General features: G+C 40.2%; 1 protein-coding gene across 6 annotated transcripts in view; it reads left to right on the top strand.

Annotated features, from left to right (window-relative positions):
* The window catches only part of LOC130273722 (cadherin-6-like), a 445,459-nt gene that overhangs the window by 268,533 nt on the left and 152,168 nt on the right, over window positions 1–24,758 (top strand). Inside the window, exon 2 of one of the 6 annotated variants that reach the window (XM_056520972.1) lies at window positions 2,910–3,014. The exons of the other annotated variants lie outside the window; for them this stretch is intronic. Within the exon in view, the coding sequence (XP_056376947.1) occupies window positions 3,006–3,014 (9 nt within the window). The 5' untranslated portion in view covers window positions 2,910–3,005. The remainder of the gene's footprint in view (window positions 1–2,909; window positions 3,015–24,758) is intronic. 6 annotated transcript variants of the gene reach the window in all.

Raw genomic sequence — 24,758 nt, forward strand, 5'->3', positions numbered from 1 at the left:
TCCTCTATGGCAATGGCATTGCAGCAGTCCCAGCCTGAGTTTGTTTAACAGATAATTTAAACATCTCAGATTTCAAAAATGCAATTTCCTGCTGCAATAACTAAAACTGTCTACAGAGCATCCAAACCTCCAAAGAGTGGAACATTAAATTAATGCACATTTCCTGCACTGAACCAAGTCTTCCATTTTAAGGAGGAGAACATTTTAAAACAAACAAATCTAACTTTTTTAGATTGTATCCACCTCCAACCTACCTCCTGTCTATCGCCTGCAATATCTCTCCAATGCACTTAGAAATGGCAGCACTTTGAATATGCAGCTAATGAATTAGGCCAGCTAATGACTCAGTGCCTATATACTCAGTGTGTGTGTATATATTATATATATATATATATATATATATATATATATACACACACACACACACTCCCTCACAAGCTCCTCCCCCAACAACAAATGTAACACCATAATGAGCTAGGCTCATTAGCAAACGCACAATAGCAAACGGCTGAACAAATTCATTACCTTTTTTCAAGCAGCGTTCAGCAAAAACACAGATATTGCACTTGAAAACTCCAAGTCAGTCTCCTGCAATATCTCTCCAATGCACTTAGAAATATCAGCACTTTGAACATGCAGCTAATGAATCCAAGCCTTAGAATGAGATTACCAGACATATGTGTGAGGATTTGTGCTCTGTTCCTTCCCTGCAGATCAGCACTGCTCTCCTAGCACAGCTAAATGTTTGCAGCACATAACATACCGTATATACTCGAGTATAAGCCGAGTTTTCAGCACAATTTTTTGTGCTGAAAACACCCCCCTCGGCTTATACTCGAGTGAACTCTCCGCCCTCAGTGGTCTTCAACCTGCGGATCTCCAGATGTTTCAAAAATACAACTCCCAGCATGCCCGGCTGTCCGGGCATGCTGGGACTTGTAGTTTTGAAACATCTGGAGGTCTGCAGGTTGAAGACCACTGCGGCCTTCGTCATCATCCCCCTCGGCGGGACGTTAGGGTGAGCTGGTCCGGGCCATCTGTGCTGCAGGGACCGTCCGGTGGGGAGGGATAGTCATTCCGGGCTGTCCATCTTTACCGGGGGGCCCTCTTCTCCGCACTTCGGGCCCGGCCCCAGAATAGTGGCGTTGCCTTGAAGACAACGCACAGGGACATTCATAAAACGTCCCTGTGCGTCGTCGTCAAGGCAACGTCACTATTCCGGGCCCGAAGCGCGGAGAAGAGGCCCCCCCCGGTGAAGATGGACAGCCCGGAATGACTATTCCTCCCCACCGGACGGTCCCTGCAGCACAGATGGCCCTGACCAGCTCACCCTAACGTCCCGCCGAGTGGAGGTGAGTACAAAACTAAAGGGGGGGGGGGGTCTGGATGATGACAAAGGCCACAGTGATCTTCAACCTGCGGACCTCCAGATGTTTCAAAACTACAAAATCCAGCATGCCCGGACAGCCGATGGCTGTCCGGGCATGCAGGGAGTTGTAGTTTTGAAACATCTGGAGGTCCGCAGGTTGAAGACCACTGTTCAGACATTGACAAGCGGTGATGATGAAGGGGGTGGGTGGGATGATGACAGGGGGATGATGACAGGCGGTGATGATGAAGGGGGTGATGATGAAGGGGGTGATGAGGAAGGGGGTGATGATGAAGGGGGGATGATGACAGGGTAATGATGAAGGGGGGATGATAACAGGGTAATGATGAAGGGGGATGATGACAGGCGGTAATGATGAAGGGGGGATGATGGCAGGCGGTAATGATGAAGGGGGGGATGATGACAGGCGGTAATGATGAAGGGGGGGATGATGACAGGGTAATGATTAAGGGGGGATGATGATAGGGTAATGATGAAGGGGGGATGATGACAAGTGGTGATGATGAAGGGGGGGATGATGACAGGGTAATGATGAAAGGGGGATGATGAAGGGGGGATGATGACAGGGTAATGAAGAAGGGGGGGTGATGACAAGGTGATGATGACAGGCGGTGATGATGAAGGGGGGATGATGACAGGGTAATGATGAAGGGGGATGATGACAGGGTAATGATGAATGGGGGGTGATGACAGGGTAATGATGAAGGGGGGATGATGACAGGCGGTGATGATGAAGGGGGATGATGACAGGGTGATGATGATGAGGGTGTTAATGACGGGGGTCTGGATGATGACGGGAGTCTGGATGATCACAGGGGGGGGATGATGTATTTCCCACCCTAGGCTTATAGTCGAGTCAATAACTTTTCCTGGGTTTTTGGGGTGAAATTAGGGACCTCGGCTTATATTCGGGTCGGCTTATACTCGAGAATATATGGTAATACTTATTCTTTGTAAGTATCTTGGTGGTATTCATTCTCTCTTTCTGCATGTGGTTTTCAAGCTGAAAAACTTTATTGCTAAATAAACATTTCATGTTAAGTTGTAACAAGTTACAAATCATGGTGTGTAAATGCATCCCATGTGCCACAAGATGTTTTATGGTAAATATGCCCCATAAATTATTAAACAATTTGTGTGAAACCAGATTACCTACTCTTAACAAATTGTAATAGGTATCTTGCAGCACAGGCATTTAAAAAGGTGGTGATTATATTCCGATAGGATTACAGTTGTCATGTAGTCATTTGCATGGTTGCTTGGGGCAACTTTATTTTTTATCTCCATTGTCTGAGAGGTGTATTTAATAGCCATTGGTATTTTTTTTAAACATATATCATGAATAACACTTTAAGAGAATCCATGGTGCGTGATTTTGTTTCATAAAAATTGCTAGAACAAATCTTCCCTAGTTATCTGATAATTGACATTAACAAGGCAGCCTTTGAAAATAGTTGGAGGACAAAGACGTCCTTGCACTTTGCCAAATCACTGATCCATTAAGTCCATTTCTTCACAGGCTAGAAAGTTCACTGCAAGAAAAAGTAAGATAATGGTTTGAAGATTATCATAGAAGAGGACATTTTGCCAAGGAAAATGCATTTTAGACTACAGTATGATGCAGGTGGAGTATATAAAACTAATGACCAGACTAATTTGCAAATTCAAAAAGAGAAATAAAGCGAGGTGTTATAAATAACGTGAAATCAGAAATCAGGATGCTCAAATTCTCAGCACTGTATTTAAATAATTCTCAAGACTACCATTTTCACTGAATAATTCCAAAATTCCAGATTTGTGTATAGATTGTATTGTGTAAGATAGCAGTAAAATGAAGATGGACAAAAGTTAACTACTGTTTATTAAAGGGTGTAAGTTCAGCTTTAAGTCAAATGTTACCATTCCCCTGTAAAGCAGGATTTAGGCCTGTGCTGCACTGAGCCATTTTATAGCTACAGATTGCATACAATTAGTAGAAACAAAGTACGAGTACAGGACAGGATTTGTATGAAAACTAACCTTTGTTGCACTTATTAAAATATCAAACAAAGTAGCATGGTGTTAAGATGCCTTAGCAGCCTGGGGGACATCATAGAGCAGTACTGAGCAGTGTAAGCTATCAGTCAAGCCCTAAGGTAAGATATTCCCTTACTAAGCCTTTGGTGTCTTTGCTTCTATTTCACTGTGAAGCTACAATAGTGCTTTAAAAAAAGTATTTGAGTGGAAAAAGTATGCTAACCATTGCTTCAGTGTTTAGCATGCCCCCCTTGTGCAGCTATAACTGTGTCTAAACATTTCTGGTAGATGTTGAATTGGAGGAATCTTAGCCCATTCTTTCATATAGAACTGCTTCAACTTTGCTATGTTAGCTATGTTTTTCCCATGAACTGCTAACTTCATGTCTTTCTACAACATTTCCATTGGAGTAAGGTCAGGAATTTGACTTGGCCATTCCAAAACTTTAACCATTCTTTGGTGGAAGGGCTGTATTTAGGGTCACTGTCTTGCTGCATGACCAATATTCTCTTCAGGTTTAGCTCATGGACACGTCCTGGAATTTTCCTTTAGAGTTTGCTGGTATAATTCAGAATTTTTTGGTTTCATAAATGACAACAAGCTGTCCTAGCACAGATGCAACATAACAGGCCCAAGCCATTAATACTTATACCACCACCTTGTTTTACAGATAGTATTTCCCCAAACATATTGCTTCTTATGTAATTCAAAAAGTTATATTTTGGTCTTATCCATCCCAAAACATTGTTCCAATAGCCTTCAGGCTTGCCTAGGTGATCTTCATCTTTTAGCAAAATGCAGACAGCATCAATATTCTTTTTTAGAGCCTGCAGTTTTCTCATTGCAATCCTGCCACGCACTCAATTGTTGTTCAGTGTGCTCCTGGTGGACTTATTAACAATAACATCAGCTAATGTGAGAAAGGCCTATAGTTTTAAATTCATGGGGGAGATAATAAAAAAAATTGCTAGGTTTGACTTAGACCATGCAATCTAAGATTAGTGTATCAGGCTGTTGCAAACTGGTGCAACTTACCACGGTCTACATTTAGTCTGCACTACCTTTTAACCTTTTCAGGATGCAGGGTGTATAGGTACGCCCTTGCATCCTGTGGTTAAGGATACCAGGCATACCTGTATGCCCTGGTCTCATTACCGCTGTTTGAAGCACGCTCACGAGCTGAGCATGCTTCATACGCGGTGGGTCCTGACTGCTATCAGCAGCCAGGACCCAGGCTTAATGCCAGACATCGCCAATCGGGCTGATGCCCGGCATTAACCCTTTAGACACTGCAATCAAAGTTGATAATTGCATCTGAAATGGTTAAAAAACTATCCCGGCAGCTCAGCAGAGCTGATCCGGACCATTGCGGTGAAACTGCGATGTCCCGATGAGCTGAGAGCTCTGCAGGCTAGATTTGACTGGATTGATTTGACTAGATGTTCAAACATTTTACTGGTGCTGGACATTGTTTGTTCGAAGGTCTTATATATTACTTCTTGTCCCTTTTTTTTAATTTTTTTGAGTCATGGTTATTGTGAATAAAAGCATATCTTCAGTTGCTTTTTATAGAAATTTTATAGAAACTATGATGAAGGTTTTAGCTTAAAAAATGAAGAATCAACCCAATGAGAATAAAATTATTTAATATAGAAATTATGGTTTTCAAAGTTAAAGAAGTTGTTTTGATACCTGTGTTCCTTAATGATCTAGCAGTGTTGTCCTCCATTGCTTCCTGCATCCTATTATTACTATGATTATTATTAGATAGCGGCTAAGGCACATCTGTTGCATCACTTAAAAAGCCCAGAATGTGGTATCTTGCTGTGCAACTAGCTAGTTCCTGCTTCAACAGTAAAACAAAACATTCAACAGGTTATCTTTAGTTCACTGTTTACTGGTGCAAGTTTTCCATGCTCCTTTTAAAATCAAACTGCAAACCTTGTGAAGGGAAAAGCTCATACAGCATCAGAACGAAGAGGGAGCATTATTTAGTATTGTTTTTATAACCATTGCATATTGAAACAGATTGCTGATTGAATTTGTTCCTATATATTATTTATTTAAAAGGGTACTCTGGTGGAAAAAATTTTTTGTTAAATCAACTGGTGCCAGAAAGTTAAACACATTTGTAAATGACAAAGAAAGATATAGGTCGGGGGCTCACACTATAAATATATATCGAGGTTACTGTGTTGCAAATATATATATATATATATATATATATATATATATATATATTAAATAGATAAATGAATATGATATTGAATTAAAAATTATATATAAAAATTACAAATATGCAGACTAGTTGTACATTGAAATAATATTTATTGGATAAAGAATAAAATATAAGAAGGTATATACAGTCCAAGCAGGGCCATTGCTATGGACTAGTATAAAATAGGGGTATTGATGGTGAAATAGGGGAGAAAAAATATGGGTCAAAAATAGTGAATGAATGGATGAAACAGCCACCTATATGCACATTGATTCCTGTTACTGCAGTGATTTGATACAGTATTGATACAATGTTGCAGTGTTGATACACTGTTGCAATTGCTTAGTGATCCACAGTAAAGTACATATAGTTTGAACTGGTGCTTAGCATCGCTCACCACTCCGCTGATGGATTAGGTCCCGGGATGGTAGCTCTGTGGATAGTGGAGCTCCGTGCTGCAGACTGGCACGGCTAGGCAGCCGGCTCGATGTTAAAGGACAACTGTAGTGGTACACATTTATATATGCCCGTGCTCGGGCCTCAAAAATAAACAAAATAAACTCATTCATACCTTCCTAGGAGCCCCCGTTGTTCTGGCACAGGCCTCACGGTCCGGCAGTGCTGACGTCATTCCACTTCCTGGGGACGGGGAAGCCACAGAGCCGTCGGCGTATCACCGGTCGTAGCGATGTCCCGCCCTGGTTGGTGATAGGCTGAGCCCACTGTCATGTAAGGAGCTCTGGCATGTAAGGAGCTCCTTACATGACAGCTCTGGCTGTCATGTAAAGAGCTGAGAACCCAGGCTGGAGAGGCCAGGCCGGAGCATTGTGACATCATGGCCCCGCCCCGTGTGATAACACGCTCCGCCCCCTCAATGCAAGCCTATGTGAGGGGGCATGATGGCTGTCACACCCCCTCACATAGGCTTGCATTCAGGGGGTGGAGCGTGATGTCACACGGAGGCGGGGTCGTGACTTCACAATGCTCCGGCTCCCGTGATCGCCAGAAATCAGACCCGAAGCGAACGTGCTCCGGGGACTGATTCTAACGGCGGGACCCCCGCGATCAGGCATTTTATCCCCTATCCTTTGGATAGGGGATAAGATGTCTTAGCGCCGGAGTACCCCTTTAATGCTGCTAAAACCAGCACGATCTTTGCCTTGGCAGCTGCACTGGGAGCGCAGAGCAGGTAATCAGTAGCACATATGCATACATCCCATTGCAGGAACTTGTTGGAAGATAGGAAATATACATACGTGGGAAGATGTTAAACTGCAGTTTTAATTGTTTTGACCACCAAAGTAAAATAATTTTCTATATTACAGACACCTCCATGAATATCACTTTTGATAGCAAACAGGCAAACCTTACCTATCAAGCCTTCCCCTATGTAATTTACGGACATTATAAAGACATTGGTCCGTATTTGAAACCCTAATTTTCTGTTTTTTTTCCCATAGCAACCAATCATGGCTCAACTTTCACTTTACAAGCACTCATTAAGATATGAAAGCTGAGTTGTGATTAGTTGCTGTTGGAAAAAACAGATAATTTGGGTTTCAGGCTGATTGATAAATATGGGCCATTGTAGCCAATCTCTGTTTATAATATGTGCCATTAAGAACAACCCTCTGATCCAAATGCATATCTGTTGAACTATTCAGGGAGTAAGGCCAATTTTCAGTAAATTATCTTTCAGCACTTTATGTGGAACTTATCAAATACTTTGCTGCAGTCTAGATAGGCAATCTCTACCTTCACCCTACACTTTTATACCATAGTCGAAGAATTCAATGTGATTAGTATGACATGATTGTTTGATGTATACAGGCCAGAAGCTTTTTCTAGCATATATATATATATATATATATATATATATATATGTCAGATGCAGGCTTCAAATGGGATGTGACCATCTAGTTATAGGTACTGCAGAAGAGCGGTCACAGGAAGTAGCCTCCTAAAAGTTTCTGCAATTTATGTAGGAGAATAATAAAAAACAGCTTTTTTAAGCCTATGTTGGGGTGTAGGTCTGGAGGATCTCTTTATGTGTCTTCCCAAAGGAAGACTAATGTAATGTATCTGACCATATAGACTTATAGGGGGCATTTATCAATGTTTGCTTATGTATTCCCTTTTTTTAGTTCTTTTTTTCTTACAATTATTTTTGCTTATGTGCGACTTATTTATCAACTGGTTTCAGCCTGCTGATACATTTCTTTCATGTAAGCAATTTATTATTTTTTTTTGCTTCTTTGGTAGTGGCTTTTGCTGCTCCATGTCTGAGCTGGAATAAATTTAGTATGCTTTTTCATGCGATGCAACCTTTTTGCAACCTTCACACCTGATAAATCACTGACCACTGCAAGTCAAAATTCACTTTTTGCTTTGGTAAGCAAGTTTCTTTTTTTCTTTTTTCTTTTATTTAGGGCACTGTACAATGAAAAAGTCGCACAAAAAATAGGGTAGTCGCACATGCGACTTTTTTGCAACAATTTTAAGCAAAAAAAAAACCTACTAAATGCTTTGATAAATGGCCCCATAGTGTGATAAATTGCTTTAGGCATGCTGTATACTATTGTTTTACTGTATACATTTTTTACTGCATACTTAGTCTACTACACTATTCCATACCACAAAAAAAGGTATACTGGCATATTATAGCTCAACAAAGGCAAAGTTTTCCTAGTGTTTATGCTTAATGTAGGCTTCAGGGTACATTCACACACTCAAAACTTGTAGCAGGTTACCTACTATAGGAAATCCACAGGAAGTTACTCTACCATCCACTTCAATGGATCCGCCAAAAGTGAACAATACTGGCAAATTGGCAGATTGTTGGCAGACCCGTTGAAGTGAATGGTAGCGTAACCCTTAACGGATTTCCTGCTCCTGTTGACCTGTTGCGAGTTACAAACATGTGAATATACCCTAAAATGTGATATTCTTAGAGCTTTATTCAAACTTCAGTATATAGAGCAAGCAAGAAAAGGAGAAAATGTGCCAGAAAGGGCATAGTTATATGTTATTTACTATCTGTGTACTGATAGGAAGATTTAGGTGAGGTATTGTGTAGCAAATGGAGCTAGACCTTAATGATCAGTCAATACAAGAGGCTGCAGGAGGAGTGATTCACATGGAACTGAATTTTTTCTCTCTTTGCTAGCATAAATCAATTGTAAATAATAAGTATAATGTATGACTATAGAAAAGAAAATAATAATGTGTAGCTCACTTAGAATTGCAAAAAGGATGTACCTGAGGATAACGGTGTTGCCTTCACCCAAGAAAGGCCAAAATGTATAAAGGTAATGGAAATAAAGTATACCAGTCCTCAAAGGTACAGTGGCAGTGGGAGTTGGAAAAGATGAGAGGAAGAAGGATCCAGATAAAGACAATTTATTATATGATGCATAAAATAGAATTAAAATTAAGTGAACCTCCTGTCGCCTTAGCAGGGCCCTTTCATAAGGCGGAGGGGTTACAATGGTAAATACACAATAGTATATAATAATATAAAATATATGTAAAAAACGGTCTGGAATGGGTATACCAACTGAGAAGAAAACGGCTGGATGGTATAAAATAGAATAAAATAGGTTGCGCTAGATGTTATAATAGTTCGTAGGTGACATAGTGCAAAGTTCTAATAATATAGAAATGTTCAGCAGTGATATTTCATTGGTGGTATAGTGCACAGTAGCGAAATTAAAGAGTCATTGGTAGCACAGTGCAACAGTTTAACAATTAGGATGCCGAGGTAGAGGTGTTGTATCAGGCACAAATTCCATTCTTATCATGTACGTTAGTGGTATAGGAGGATGCAGGGTTGGTGCACGGCACCACTCACCGACCGTTGGGGTGTAGGAGAACCCGAAGTTTCGGGCTGGCACAGAGGCGTCTGGCACTTATAGTTGATACCCGTCTGCGTGGTGCTGCAGGGTCTCCGTCTCCAAGTGTGTTCAGCGGTGCACGGCTGGCACAGGACAGTGTCCGGCCTAAGGGTAGGTGATCGCCATGGTGAATGGTGTGGAGATAAGTATGAGTCCTGAGCTGGTACGGGAGTGGATACCGGTGTCCTCGTGTCTGTGATGTGCTAAGAGTGTGCGTGCAGCGGTGGTCCCGAAATAAGGGGCATCCAGCTGTTGCAAGTGTGAAAAAGTGGTTCTCCAGTTGGTGGAAAGGTAAGGGTGAATAGGTAATGATGCTAGACGCGTTTCAAGGCCGCCGGCCTTTTCTTCAGTGGCAGGATAATAAATTTAGCGCTTCCACTTTGAGGACTGGTTTACTTTATTTCTATTACCTCCATAATGTATGACTGCTAAGAATATCGTCTGTAAGTATAGAGACTGCAGTTTTACAAAGCAAAATAATGGTTAAAATATAAATACGGGAGAAGAGAAGCTCTGAAAATGTGTTTGAATTTAGAATCTCTGGAACAGGAGGAGATAGTCACCTTGCAGTGTGTTGTACCTCTGTCTAGAACACTAGGGATATCCCTTACCTAGACACTTGTCTATTGTGACCTAGCTGCCTTTGCAGGTTTCTGCCTACTCAGAATACCACATGTGTGGGCTATGGCAGTATGAAGTGCCTAGAGTCCACCCCCAGCAGATATGTGATGCAGGCCTTTGTAGCAACTACTCGCCACTTGTCACTGAGAACTTTTATTGCAGTTAATATCAACTTCTGTAACAGTTCTCTGCAGCAGTCCAGGCTGTGTAACAGTTCTCTGTAGTAGACTCTAGCAGCTTTTAAAGAGGTTCTCCATTTTAAAGAAGCACACCAGGAAGATATTTTTTCTGCTTATATAGTGCAGCATAGGCTATTATTAGAAGATTATGTAGAGGTTCATATGTATGGCTTGTGCGAAACTGTTTTAGCTCATGTGGCACGCTTGGATTGTCTGCCATCATAATTCTATTTTAGAACAGAAATAATGTTCTCATACTGCCTACATTTCCCATAATTTCTCTGGCTTTGCAGAGAGAGAATGGAGTATAGTCACTGCAATTCACCTAGTGAGATCTGAAGTGGAACTCTTCTTCAGGACCTAGTGGATATCTGTTCCCATCCAAATAAATTATTTGAGGCTTGCATCAAAGTAAGTGAATAATACACTGACACGTTGTTCAGTACAAAAATTCTTCCTTCCTTTTATTACAGCATTTCACAGGGGTTTATATAGACTTCAGAATTAACATAAATTACCACCCACATTATTGATTAATTATTAGTGACATTTGTGTGTTTAAGATACGTGTACATAGTTTTTTGTCATGTGCAAGTTTGACTTGTTTGTCCTTAAGCGCTAAGCAATTATTAAACTTATTTTTCTTCCCAAATGTATAAATGTAATTTTGACATTAATTTATCTCTCTGCAAACCGTTCAGTCTTGATTGTCACACTGCACTGGTGGGGGAGAGGCTGATTTCTGTCAGGTCAGCTTAATATTGAGCAAAAGAACTAAGCAGATGTAAAATATGACATTTTATACCAATCAAAATATATAGCTATATGATTATATTTATTAAATCCATTACAATTTCCCCCCTTAAAATGGCAATAAAAAAGCAGGGGGCGCTCCCTGATGGGGTATATTGACAAGTGTGTACCCTGTACCACACCTGGGTGATATACCAACCTTGTGAAGTGGTTGCGCTGAGCTGTGCTGCGCTTCGGGTTGATAGGCTGCTGCTCTCTTACCGGTACCGGATCGCCAAACTGGTGTCCGGTTGTAGTGTCAGATTGAAATAAATAATAAAAAGAAACCGATTTTGATGAGGCGCTGCCCAGTGGGTAGTCAGAAAAGGAGGACTCGAGTGGCACAGGACAATAAATACTTTATTGGTGAAGTTGGGACAACGCGTTTCGGCATCCACTGATGCCTTCCTCAGATCCAATTACAGTTCCCAGTTCTAGTGGTTGCTAGGTTCTGGGTTGCTGGAGAGGAGTCCTGTGTGTGCAGCCTTGCCGTCTCGGTCCGTTGCTCTCCAGCAACCCAGAACCTAGCAACCACTAGAACTGGGAACTGTAATTGGACCTGAGGAAGGCATCAGTGGATGCCGAAACATGTTGTCCCAACTTCACCAATAAAGTATTTATTGTCCTGTGCCACTCGAGTCCTCCTTTTCTGACTACCCACTGGGCAGCGCCTCATCAAAACCGGTTTCTTTTTATTATTTATTTCAATCTGTCCTATGTACTTCTCCAACTCTTTTTCTTCTTGCTGTACGTTAGATGAGTCATGGCTATTCCATGACCCCCTTGCCACAGACTTTGTACATAGATTTTCAGATGATATCCCTTACATATACAATGATTCTGTATTCAGGAATTTTTGTAATGGCTTATATGGTCCATCATGATATTCTTCATAGTCAAGGTTTGTCATCATAGGAGTAGCATTGTCCATGGCTTTTTCACACATCTTCTTCAGGTATGGCAGCACACAACAGATGATAAATGTTAGAGTTGTTATTCCTATTTGAATCAACATCTTTTGCTAACCCACTAGTCCATGAACCTCTTGCCGCAAAACACTGGGTTTATACAGCGCTGCGGCACGGGAGGGTTATGAAGCGAGCTCAGGAGCTGAGCTCGCATCATACCAGCATGGTCTCGGCTGCTATCAGCAGCCAGGACCTGTGACTAATGTCGGACATCGCCGTTCTGGCAGATGTCCAGTATTAACTCTTTAGACACGGCGATCAAAGTTGATCGCCGGGTCTAAAGGGAAAGTGAAAACTTCCCGGCTGCTCACTCCGGCTGATTGGGACCATCGCGGTAAAATCACAATGTCCCGATCAGCTAGGACGCAGCAGGAGGGTGCCTTACCTTCCTCCTGCATGTCCGATCGGCGATTGATTGCTGCAAGCCTGAAATCCAGACTTGAGCAATCAACTGTCAATAACACTGATCAATGCATTACAATGCAAAGGCATTGTTCAGTATATTGAATCAATGTACTGCATGTTATAGTCCCCTATGGGAGCTATAACATTGCAAAAACAAAGTGAAAAAAAAGTTAATAAAGATGATTTAACCCCTTCCCTAATAAAAGTTTGAATCACCCCTCTGTGTAAATAAAAATAAAAATAAATAAATAAAAATAAACATATGTGGTATCGTCGCATGCATAAATGTCTGAATTATAAAAATATATTGTTAGTTAAACCACACGGTCAATGGCGTACACGCAAAAAAATTCCCAAATAGTGTCTTATTGGTCACTTTTTTTACCATAAAAAATGAATAAAAAGCTATCAAAAAGTCCGATCAAAACAAAAATGGAACCAATAAAAACTTCAGATCACAGCGCAAAAAATTAGCCCCCATACGACCCCGTACATGGAAAAATAAAAAAGTTATAGGGGTCAGAAGATGGTAATTTTAAACATATATGTCTTCCTGCATGTAATTATGATTTTTTTCAGAAGTAAAACAAAATCAAACCTATATAAGTAGGGTATCATTTTAATCATATGGACCTACACAATAAATATAAGGTGTCATTTTTTTTCAAAAAATTTACTACATAGAAACAGAAGCCTGCATTTTTTAGGTGCAAAATCGAAAGGGGTTAAAATATTGGTCACATGGGTCTGACACTCCAGAATTTCTTTTAAGTTCCAATGAAAGGCTTTATAACTTTTTTGTGGCTATAGTTACCTTACCGTTGGGTCCTGTGTTATCTGGGATGTATGCACAACAGGTATCCCCAAACATTTTACATATCCCTCCTTTCTCGGCTAAGCTCATATCTAAGGCCATCCTATTTTGAAACATCATAGTAGATGTGGTGTTAAGCGGTTCAGTCTGTCCTTTGAAGGCTTCTATTGAAAAGTTTACAAACCTTTGTTGATTGTAATAGATATAATTAATCAAGTCTACTTTCTTATTTATGGTGACCAGGGGTAGTAGGAAATATTAAAATCCTGCTTTTACTTGGTCTCTAGCCGTAAACTCATCTGATACTCCAATGGCATCAATATGCACATGGGGGTCAAGGCTCCCTTTAGGGACTTGTCGCCTGTTCTATGGTGAGTTTCTTGTTCTGCTATTGGTTCATGGTTAAATATATGCACAGGCATAGTGACTTTAGTCAATGTGCATTTTCTAGTCCAGTTTCCTTCTAACCGGGTTCTAAGCTTCATATCTCCACACAACCAGTAAACAGTAACCATCAGTAAAGTTTCCCATGAATCTGCCTTGGTTACCTGGGATGGAATAGCAAGTATAGTTCCCAGGGTAAATGGTGATACCTTCTCCTGGTTTAGTTTTTTTTTGTGGTTACAGGATATTCCTTCTTCCACCGTTAACAATTTGTGTGATTTGTGGAGCTATTGGTATATAGGCTGAGGAAGCATTCTTCTGCTTGTTCTGGGATATATAATGGGAATGTACCTAGATGAGGCCTGGCGCTACCACAAACTACCATGAACAGTTGGTTCCATTACTCTTCCCTGCTGTATACCTCATCTACTCGAGCCAAAGGTTAACATCTGAATATCCTGTTTCTATGGCCATGGTGTCTACAGAGGTTGGATTTGCTATAGCTATCATTTTCTTGTAGGACTGGACATGTTGTTCTATAGAATAGATTAGGGGTGCATCAGGGTCTCTCCATTCCCCTGAGCTATATCCTTAATTTCAGACCTTTTCTGGTGACCTTGGTTAGTCCTTTGTTAGTCCTAGAGATGAGCGAAGTTACAGTACTTTGATTCGTCACAAACTTCTCCGCTCGGCATTTGCTGACTTTAGCCTGCATAAATTAGTTCAGCTTTCAGGTGCTCCGGTAGGCTGGAAAAGGTGGATACAGTCCTAGGAGAGAGTCTCTTAGGACTGTATCCACCTTTTCCAGCCCACCAGAGCACCTGAAAGCTGAACTAATTTATGCAGGCTAAAGTCAGCAAACGCCAAGCCGCGAGGTTCGTGATGAATCGAATCACTGTAACTTCGCTCATCTCTACTTAGTCCCTCCAAACCACCAACCAAGGACATAAGTCCCTCCATCACAGGCCCTGTTTTAACCTACTTCATGTGGTCTAGCAAAGGTCTACCTTCCTTGTCCTTGCTATCTGTAGCTGCGGACTGTTCAGGTTTATAACCCCATGGGAGCCCAGAATCCCAGGCCGCTGGAGGCCAGGACTTACAATCTTCTCCCCATGGACCACCAGTGACACACACACATATCCCTTCCCATATCCTTCACGATACCACTTCCAGTCATTGGCTCCCCTTGGGCAAGCTAACATTGCACATGCATCAAAAACATATGTGGCTACAGTGGTATTTACTGAATTAAACCAGAACCATAGCCATCCCTTTTTCATAGTTATTGCTATCTCTGGGCTGCTAAGTGACATTGATACTAGACATAGGATATGTAGTATCTTCATGATTGGGTTGGACTGGTTCCTTCGTCTTCTGGCGTTGGCACCTTCTTGCAGTGGGAAGCTTGGATCCAGGTGTTCTTCCCTTCCACCTTGACTGAAGTGGACGTGGTCAGCAGAACTTGGAATGGACCATCAAATCTGGGCTCAAGAGGATTCTTTCTCACCAACTTTTTTCACTAGCACCCAATCACCAGGCAATAGCTTGTGAGTCCCAGCAACTGCTTCAGGATCTGAAATAGAAGAAAACACTTGGGCATGTATTTTACTCAACTCCCTTGATTATGTGGCCGCATAATTAGTGTCAGACTGTACTTGTAACTGCTGAGGATAATAACATCCTAATCTTGGGGCGGTGCCAAACAAAATCTCATACCTTTTCAACATTTCCACTGCTCTGGGGGTGATAGGGGGTATGGGGTTCCTGTGCTAGCTGGCAGCCTTTTGACCTGTGCCTTTATCCCTTCTTTGTCCTCTGCACAACCTGGGTGTAACACTCACGTTTCTGAAGACAGAGCCCGTCGCAAAGCGAGATGGACTTGTTGCTGCAGGCGGCACCCAGGTCGCTACCCCTGGCACGGCTCAACCACACAGGCGACTGAGGAGATGCGAGGCACAGGAGGGATAAGGCAACTCGTAGTCTGATAGCAGAAGGTCAGGGCAGGTGGCACAGTAGCCTTGTCAAAGGGAAGCAGGAGTTCAGTAGGCAGGTGGCAGAGGAGCAAGGTCAAGTCACAAGAGCAAGAGATCTGATACACGGCAAGACAATACAGAGGAACACTTTCTCAAAAGCACAAGGCCACAAAGATTCAGCAGGGAACTGAGAATGGTGGAGGAATTTATAAATGAGCCACAGGGGGATTACACTAATGAGTGTACTGTCCCTTTAAATCTTAAAGCTCCGGCGTGCACGTGCCCTAGGAGACGGGGACACACGCGCTGGAGCAGAGAGGCAGAGACAGGAGAAACACCCGGAGAGTGACGGACTGGCGCTTGCATGCGGGCGTGTCCCGCGATGCGAGTCCCAGCCCCGTCGACAGCAGAAGGTAAGGGGACCATGCACTCACGGCCAGCGTGTGTGGCCGGAGCGCATGACATAACACTGGGTTCCTGGCAGCCAAGTCTGTCCAGCCTCATGGCTCTGGTAAAGTCACAAGTATAGCCTTTAAATTGTATATAGTGGTCTTACCAGACCCCTAGATCATTACAGCAGGTGTTCTTTGCAAGCAGGAAAAAAATTAAAAAGCTTATGAATTCCTATTCATACTAGCACAATAGAAGTTAAATGAGCCAGCACCCTTTTGGTACTCCTGTGTCCTTTCTACTGGCTTTTCTGCTTGATAATGCAGTAGATCACAAGATCATGTTCAAACGCTCCTGCGCAAAACAGTCTGTCGACCAGCGTTTGCATCCATGACCTGACTGTGTGTGCCTTATTAGTATTAATGTAATACATCATTGAGTGCCATCTATGTATTTTTTACATTGAATCTTAACCATGCTAGCATTGAGATGTCACACTTCCTTATCATATAATAAGGATGATGTGATCACTTTCATCAGATGTTAGACACAAGGGCTCACTAGAGTTATAAAGCAGTACTTCCTTAGCTCTTCCTCCTAGTAGTCACTTGTGATGAGCGGCAGGGGCCATATTCGAATTTGCGATATTTCGCGAATATATGGATGAATATCCGTCCTATGTTTGCGAAGTTTGCATATTCGCTATGTTCATTCTCTTTTTTTTCCATGCAAAAATTCGTAATAACATTTGCATAGTGTGCATGCGCAATTATATCTTTCACCTAAAAGAAGGGAGGGAACAGTGTCACTTCTGGAATTTGATATTGACATAAATATTCACATAAATATCTGCATTAAAAAAATATTCGTCATTAGGAATATATACCAATATATTTTAAATATTCACGAATTCGCAAAGTGACGATATTCATGGTGAAAATTCGCATTTCAAATATTCACACCAACATTAGTAGTCATTGAAAGGCTTTTATTCTCCCAGTGTCCTCATCTCCAGTGTGCTTCCCTGATCTGCATTGTACTGGCAGTAAGCTAAATAAAGCAGCATATTGCCAGCTGCTGTATTCAGTTTTCTGCATTAAAATTGAGGCAGAAAAACAAACAGCACTGGCATTTTAAAAGAGCCCTTGGCTGGTATATTTACTCTGCCCTTCCAAGACTGATTTCCAGGTTATATTTTCAAACTGGTGACTGGGTTCTGTCTAGCTCTGATAAACATAAAGGTGAATAAATAAATAAAAGATATATAGACAAAAACGAAAAATAGGTAGCACTCCAGTGATGGTGATAAAGTGGTAAATTAATCATCAGCTCCACTCTCTCTAACCCCACAAGTCTGCTGCCTTGGGCTTCACCTTCTGCTTCTGCTCTGTCTTTCGAACTGCACATACAAACCATCATGACCTTCTGCCACTTCAACCTCAAAAAATGTTTTTGAACCTGCTCCTTTCTCAACTTTGACTCAACAAAACTGCTGATTCATGTCCTCATCATCTCCCACTCAGACTACTGCAAAATCCTCCTCTCCGGCCTTCTATAAAAAAAACTTGCGCTTCCCTTAGTCCATCCTTCAGAAAACAGAACAAACACAGAGTGCTCCCTATGTGGAATCAATGGCGGTACCAGAGTGATTAAGATCTTGTAAGAAACTCTCTCACCTAGTCAGGTTGTGCTGGAAAGGCACAATGCTCAGAATGGCAATAGAATAAATCGACTGCAGCGTCTTCTCACACCGACTGGATCAGCGTGAAGACAATAGGAACCGCAAATACAGACAGGAAACTGGAAGCTTGTAATCCCACTGTCGATGAAGGAGATGAATTCAAGATAGTGATAGCAATATTTATTATATTGTCATGTGCACGCAAATTACTATGTTGGATTCATCTCCTTCATCGACAGCGTGATTACAAGCTTCCAGTTTCCTGCGTGTATTTTCGGTTCCTCAGTCCATCCTTAACTCTGTATGCCTGACTAATCCACCTCTCCCCTTGCCTCTCCTCTACATTTCCCTCTACCAATCACTTTACTGGTTACACATTTACAGACAAATTCAGTTTAAATTGTTAACAATGACTTTGAAGGCCATCCACAACCTGTCCCATTCCAATATCTCAGACCTAATCTCCCGATACCACTTCTCATGTAATGTCTGATCATTTCAAGACCTCAGACTGTATTCTTCCTTATCTGCACCTCACACAACCATCTGCATGATTTCTCTTGTTTTCCCCCCATATATCTGAACTCTACTCCAGGTTCTAGCTAGTGTAGATTTCAGCCTGTGGTAGACAGACAGCCATAGATGTAACAAATTGTTTAAGAGGTGTGCACCTCTTTGTAGCAATTTAATATAGCAAAGCTGTGATAAAGGGCCACAGAGATATTCAGGATTGCACCGCCAACTTTCTCAATCGAGCTGACATAGATACACGGACTGTCGTTTAACGAGTTAAAGATGCCAACACATACAGACAGTCCAGCGGTGGTGCTAGGAAGTATGAATGAAATAGACTTCCACAATGCATTCACCTTTAAGTAATGGACTTGATGCTCCTACATTGAGGGCACTGCTGGATCATGTCCATTTTTGCTCAGAGGCAAATGCCAGCAGTTTTGCACAATGCAGTGCCCGGCAGTTTCCTCTGAGCGCCCATGGATGTTCTAAGACCTGATCCACCAGTGTCCTCCATGTAGGAGTGTCAAGTCCATTACTTAACGGTGAGTACAGGATGCTTTGTGTCTAGTTTTATTGTTCAAGCTTTGATAAAGATTGGTATGTAAAATTCTGGTCATTACTAAACCTGTCCCTGTCTCTTTATTAAGCCCATGCTACATTTCTCTCAGTAGAGTCCTTATCAAGCCAGGTAGAGATCATGCAACACTTTTCAAAGTCTGCTCATCTTTTAACTTTTTGGAAATGTTGCTTTTCGTTAGATTGCTTTTTCACATAATACCATTTATTTGTCAAGTAATAACCTGAGTGCTTCTGGGTTGACTCAATGACCTCAGTTTTTAAGGAGAAATGTGAATCATGTCTGGAAAATGATCTTGAGTTATGTTGAAAAGTTGTATGGCTAATAATCAGATATAATTGATCTTCTTAAGCTTCTTTACTATCAGGTAGTATTTCTAAATTAGTCAACTGTTGTCATCTAAGATATTGATGACTTATGCCTAAAGAACGTGGGTGGCTTTTTGCATAATTACATGGGTGTGTTTTGACAAAGGCTAATATATTACCACCTAGCTTGTCAGTTTTCTTTATTTGTATGCCTTGGTTTAACAGTGATAAAACTGTTACAGTTTTATGCTTATTTACACCATTAAAATATAAGAGGACATGGAAAGAATAGACGTTTTTTAAAGTCTGAGAAAATTGTGCTATGATATACAGTAGTAAGTTTTTTTTTGTTAATATGAACTGCACAGTGAGTCACCCTTTACTTATACTGCAGAATAAGACAGATTGTCATACAATGTTACCTGCATATTTATATATAGATTTATGAAAAAATATGCAGAACTATTTTCTGTTTAGCAAGTGCATTTCAAGGTACATTCACGTCACCTTCCTTGTAGGTACCCTTTTAAAATGAGTTTAAATGATTTGAAACTTGTATCATAAGTGAGAAGGTAATGCTATTACTAATAATATAACCCCTGACTACATGACCCAGTGAAAGAAAAATAAAATATAACTCATACTCACCTCCTTCAATCCCCTACAGCTCTCAGTCTGACATCATCCAGTTCATCACGCTGTTCATCATGGCTTCTTCTTGCTTCCAAGATGAGCCATTTTAGTAGAAACTGCCCACTCAGTCAGTCATTAACTAAAGTTGGAGTCCACTGCGGCCTGTGCGGGCTGGCTGGAAGCCATAAGAAGCTTTGATGAGCTGGAACCGAATGACATCAGACTGGGAGCTGTGGCGGATCTGAAGGGGTGATAGTGACTTCTTTGTTAAAAATTTTAAGTTCCCATTCATCCAATTCCTTTAAACAGAGGTAAACAGCCTGTGGCAGCCTGTTGAAACCTAGCCACCTCTGGGACCCCCATATTTGCAAACTGTTTGGCACACCACAAAAGAAAATGTGCTTCGGAAAGGTAGCTGCTCATGAGTGTGGCTTTCTTCATTGTACACAACAGAGAAGCTTAATGCTTGTCTGTTTCTGTAACTTTCATATACAACAATGGACATAGCTGTACTTATAGGCACAGACCTCAACACTTCCTCTCTGGGGTGCCAAGAAGGGTAAACCTTACAAACTCCTGCTTATGTAAAATTGTTTCACATTGTGATGCTTATTGTTGCTTTCACCATGGCTTGTTCTGCAGCCCCTCTCCTGCATTATACTTCCTTCGGTTTCTGTCTCTTTATCGCACTAGCATGGTGGCTGCCTAAAGGGAACAGCTGTGCTGTTTCAGAGGAATCATAGTTTAAACTTTGGCCAGGAACTGGGCTCCAAGTCATTGGGGTGGTCAACTGGCCTTTACAGATCACTTGCTCTATGTAAATATGCACAGATTTGTCAATCAGGGCTGGCAGACTGCCCGATGACTCAGAGCCCCGTTCCTAGCCAAGGTTACAACTTTATTTACAGCTGTTCAGAGTGAGTCATCTATTGTTATGATGAAGGAACCTGTCAGGATGAAAATCAGTGATAGGTTCTCTTTAAAGACCTTACTGAGCAGCATCACTGTGGCACTTGTTTCTTGTTTTTACCCTCAAAGCACTAACATGCTGCCTGAAAACTGGATCAGGCCAATTCTGCTCATATACTTTGTGCAGGCTCCCCCGGCACATTATATAATAACACTGCACACGCTTGTACCAAAACTACCATTTTAGGACTATTTTCTGCCCCCTCTTCAAGCTGGCAGAAAACTTAATTTTGTGGTGTCTAGCGATTCTAACAAGGTATTTCGCATCCACTGTGCAAAATTGCCCACCTGTCCATCATATCCAGAAACTAACACTTGCGCAAAGTAGAAGCACAATATAACATGGCACATAATGCTTTTTTAGCAATAGTAATACACCTTTCTTAAGGTGACACTAAGGTACACATTTTTTTATGGATACGCAAACAATTTTACATAAGTGGGGTATGTTCCCAGTTACAGGTAAATTATAAGTTTTTCTACAGCATTCTAAGATTACCTGTTTGGACTGTAAACATGTTAGGATTCTTACACGGACGCTATATGAAGAACTAGCCCTTCTTCCTGTAATTCTTTAAAATAACAAATGTTATATTTCAGTGCAAACTTTATAGATTTTATGGCTTTTTATAAAGTTTTATTAATGTCTTCACTTTCTAAAGCATGGAAACTGAACACGTAATTTACCTCTACATTTCACTACAGCACTGTTCCAGCTGCATAACTGCCCATTAAAATGGATTATGATCTACAAAGGCCTCACATCTTGACATCACTTTTCTATTCTGTTCCTTGGTTAGAAATTCTTTTTTTTTTGTGTAATATACTGTTAACACTCATCTGTCCTTCATAATCCTAGTAAAAATGTAGAGTAGTTGGCATCTGTGAACTATTTTCAGCAGGATTGTGTTTGCCCATGGAACATTAGCATTCCATCAATCATTATTGAATGTTTCAAGGTTTATTTATTATTATGATCCAAGTTTTTACTTAAAAATTATTTGATAGGCTTTAAAATGAAACATTTTAAGAAGTACAACATAGAATATTGTTAGGCTCACAGAACGGAAATTATGGCAAGTAAAAATCAAATACATGTATATTAATAATGCTGTGTCTATATCAAGACAATTCTATTTGTCGTTTTTTCTGTGATATTGAACTTCTTTAAGAGGTCCAGGATTATATTTTGAAATTAAAAACTAATTTTTTTTTTCATCTTTGTATTCCCACATTTAGAAAGCCAAAATGTTTTAGTTTTTCTGTCAATGTAGCTGTATAGGGATATGTATTTTTGGCAAATGATATCACAATTCAAAATAGTTGTTTTTATGTTACCATATTTCAAATTTCAAATGGTGATGTAGCTACATGTGAGCTTTTTTGCAGGAAGAGTCATGTTGTTTAAGTTTGGGGTACATATAAATTATTAGTGAGTTTTACTATTTGGGAGAGGTAATGAAAAATCTGCATTTTTAGCATTTTTTTTCCTGCATAGTCCTACATTGTTCATCTTACGGTTTAAGCGCTTTCTTCCATTTGCTTTTAATCCTTTAGGACACAGCCCTTTTTGGCTCAGTCAATTAATTTTTGCATTTTTACATTAGTTTTTTCCTCTTCGCCTTTTAAGAGCCATAACGCTGTTATATTTCAGTCCACAGGCTCATATGAGGACTTTAGTTATTCTGTTAGTCAATGCGATTAAAATGATAACCATGTGTACACAAATTTTTTTATTGTACTACTGTAAAAAAATTAATTTTGCTCCATGATTTGTAAATTTTTTTTAACCACTTTTGCATATATACATATGACTTTTTGTTCAATTTTCATAAAATTTTTTCGGAGATGTGATGTGACCAAAAATCTGCAGCTTTGGACTTTGGTATTTTTTTTACACTGTTCACTGTACAAGATTATTATATTTAAATGCATCAAACATTTCCACATGCGGCAATACCAAATATAGTAATTTATTTCATTTTTTATTAGTAAAATGGAAAAAGGTACAATGTCCAATGTATTTATAGGAGTCACCTATGGTCAGTTGATGAACTGTGTGTTAATGTACGTACATTTGAAAACATGCACATCCTTCTTTCTTCCTTTCTTCTATATCTAACATAGACTACATTATTATAACCTTTGAAGTAATATGACAGTAACAGAGCTTTAGGATGAAGTTCTTTTCCTGAGCTGCAGCTGCAATTCTATTCCAGATGCGCTTTTACTGTATCTCCTTTCTCTTTTTAACAGGGATTGAAGCGTATGTTAAATAAAAAAACAAAAAAACTCTTCTTTAAAAGTGAGGTTTACAAGCTGCCAGAACTTTGCTCTTGGCCTTTAATGCTATATCTATTCTGAAACTTTGTGAATGTGTCTTTTTTCTTTGAAGGAAATGTGTCTCTGATTATAGTGTTATTGCCCGATACTCTTCTTCTACTTCTTAACTCTAACCTATGAGTAAGCTTTATACATTTCCCAGTCAATAAAAGAGCCTAAAATGTACCTAGTGTAGTTTTATAATATTCTTCAACACATTTTCATGTCATTAAGCTCTCAAGTCCTGTGATCAATAGTGATCACAACATTTAAGAGCCACAATGACAGTCCCTCTAATCGATTGGCATCCCCACAATATGTAAACGGTTTGTTCGCCCATCCTAAATCCTCTCACCTGCTGTGTGCGGGTTTTGTCTACAGATCACCGATAAGCAAAAGTATAACATTATTCACTGTTATAAATCTAAATATTGTATGTGAAATAATTTAGATTTATGTAAAATAATAATTAAAAAAATTACACATAAGCCCATCCATCAAAATTTAAAATCACCCCTTTTTTCTAATAAAAAATAAATAAAATGAATAAATAAAAAAATAAAAAAAAAACATATTCAGTAATTCGTATCTCCATGTTCGGAAATGTCCAAACTATGAAAACATAATGTTTATCATCTTGTACAGTAAATGGTATAAATGTAAAAAAATATGCTGATATTTGGTCACATTACATGCCGAAAAGCACAAATATATTCTCAACAATTGTACTGATAAAGACTACAGATCACAGAGCAAAAATTAGCCCTCATACAGCCCCATATATGGAAAATAAAAAAGTTATAGGTGGTCAGAATACAGCAATTTATTTTGTTTCAAAAATTGTGACTGTTTTTCAAAAGCAGTACAATAATAGAAAAGCTAAATAAACATGGGTATTGCTTCAATTATATTATGCTTAAGGAGGCATGACGAAAAAGCTTTCTCTATGTCTTAATATCTTATTATATGAACAGTCTCCTTTTCTCACCAAAAACAACTCCAGCTTGGCAGAAGAGAACCTTACTGTGGCTCTGTGAGGCTATGTGCACACGGGCTAATGTCCGCATGGAAAATCTCTGTGCGGACATTGCCCTGACAGTGGAGCACTGGCATAACATGCTGAAACTTGTACTACTCGAAAATGCGCCATCTCATAGACGGCAATGCATTTCTGTGTGGAGTCTGTTCTTTCTGCAGACAGCGGAATTTGAACTTCCGTGCCAGATGTTTCGGATTTGGAAATTCTATGTGAACAGTACAGCAGAATTAAATTGAAATCAATGGGACTCTGCTGCTGCTGAATTCCACTTTGGAATTCCACATGGAAATTCCATTGTGTGAACTTAGCCAGAGGCACAATTTTCTCTCTAGTAATATGTAATGACTCCATAATATAGTATGTATTGTAAAATGCTACAATTTTTTTTTTAAGGATTCCATTTCTTTTTTAAATCGTCACTCTCATTAAAACAAAGTTTTGCTATTGCACTCCTTATGGTAAATAAAAAAATCTTTCTAATGTAGTTTGTTTAAAAAAAATAAGTTTTCTATGTTTTATTTGTGTTTAAAAAAGCTGCCACTAGGTGTCTCCCTACTTGTGCGGAGCACATCCCCCCATCTCTTGCACAGACTTTGGACTCCTTCTGGCCTGGCAGAAGTCCAAAATCAGGGAATGCTGTCTGGAGTGGGGGGGGGGGGGGTGCAGGCTA

Source organism: Hyla sarda, chromosome 5, assembly GCF_029499605.1.
Source record: "Hyla sarda isolate aHylSar1 chromosome 5, aHylSar1.hap1, whole genome shotgun sequence".
In the NCBI taxonomy this organism is placed as follows: domain Eukaryota; kingdom Metazoa; phylum Chordata; class Amphibia; order Anura; family Hylidae; genus Hyla; species Hyla sarda.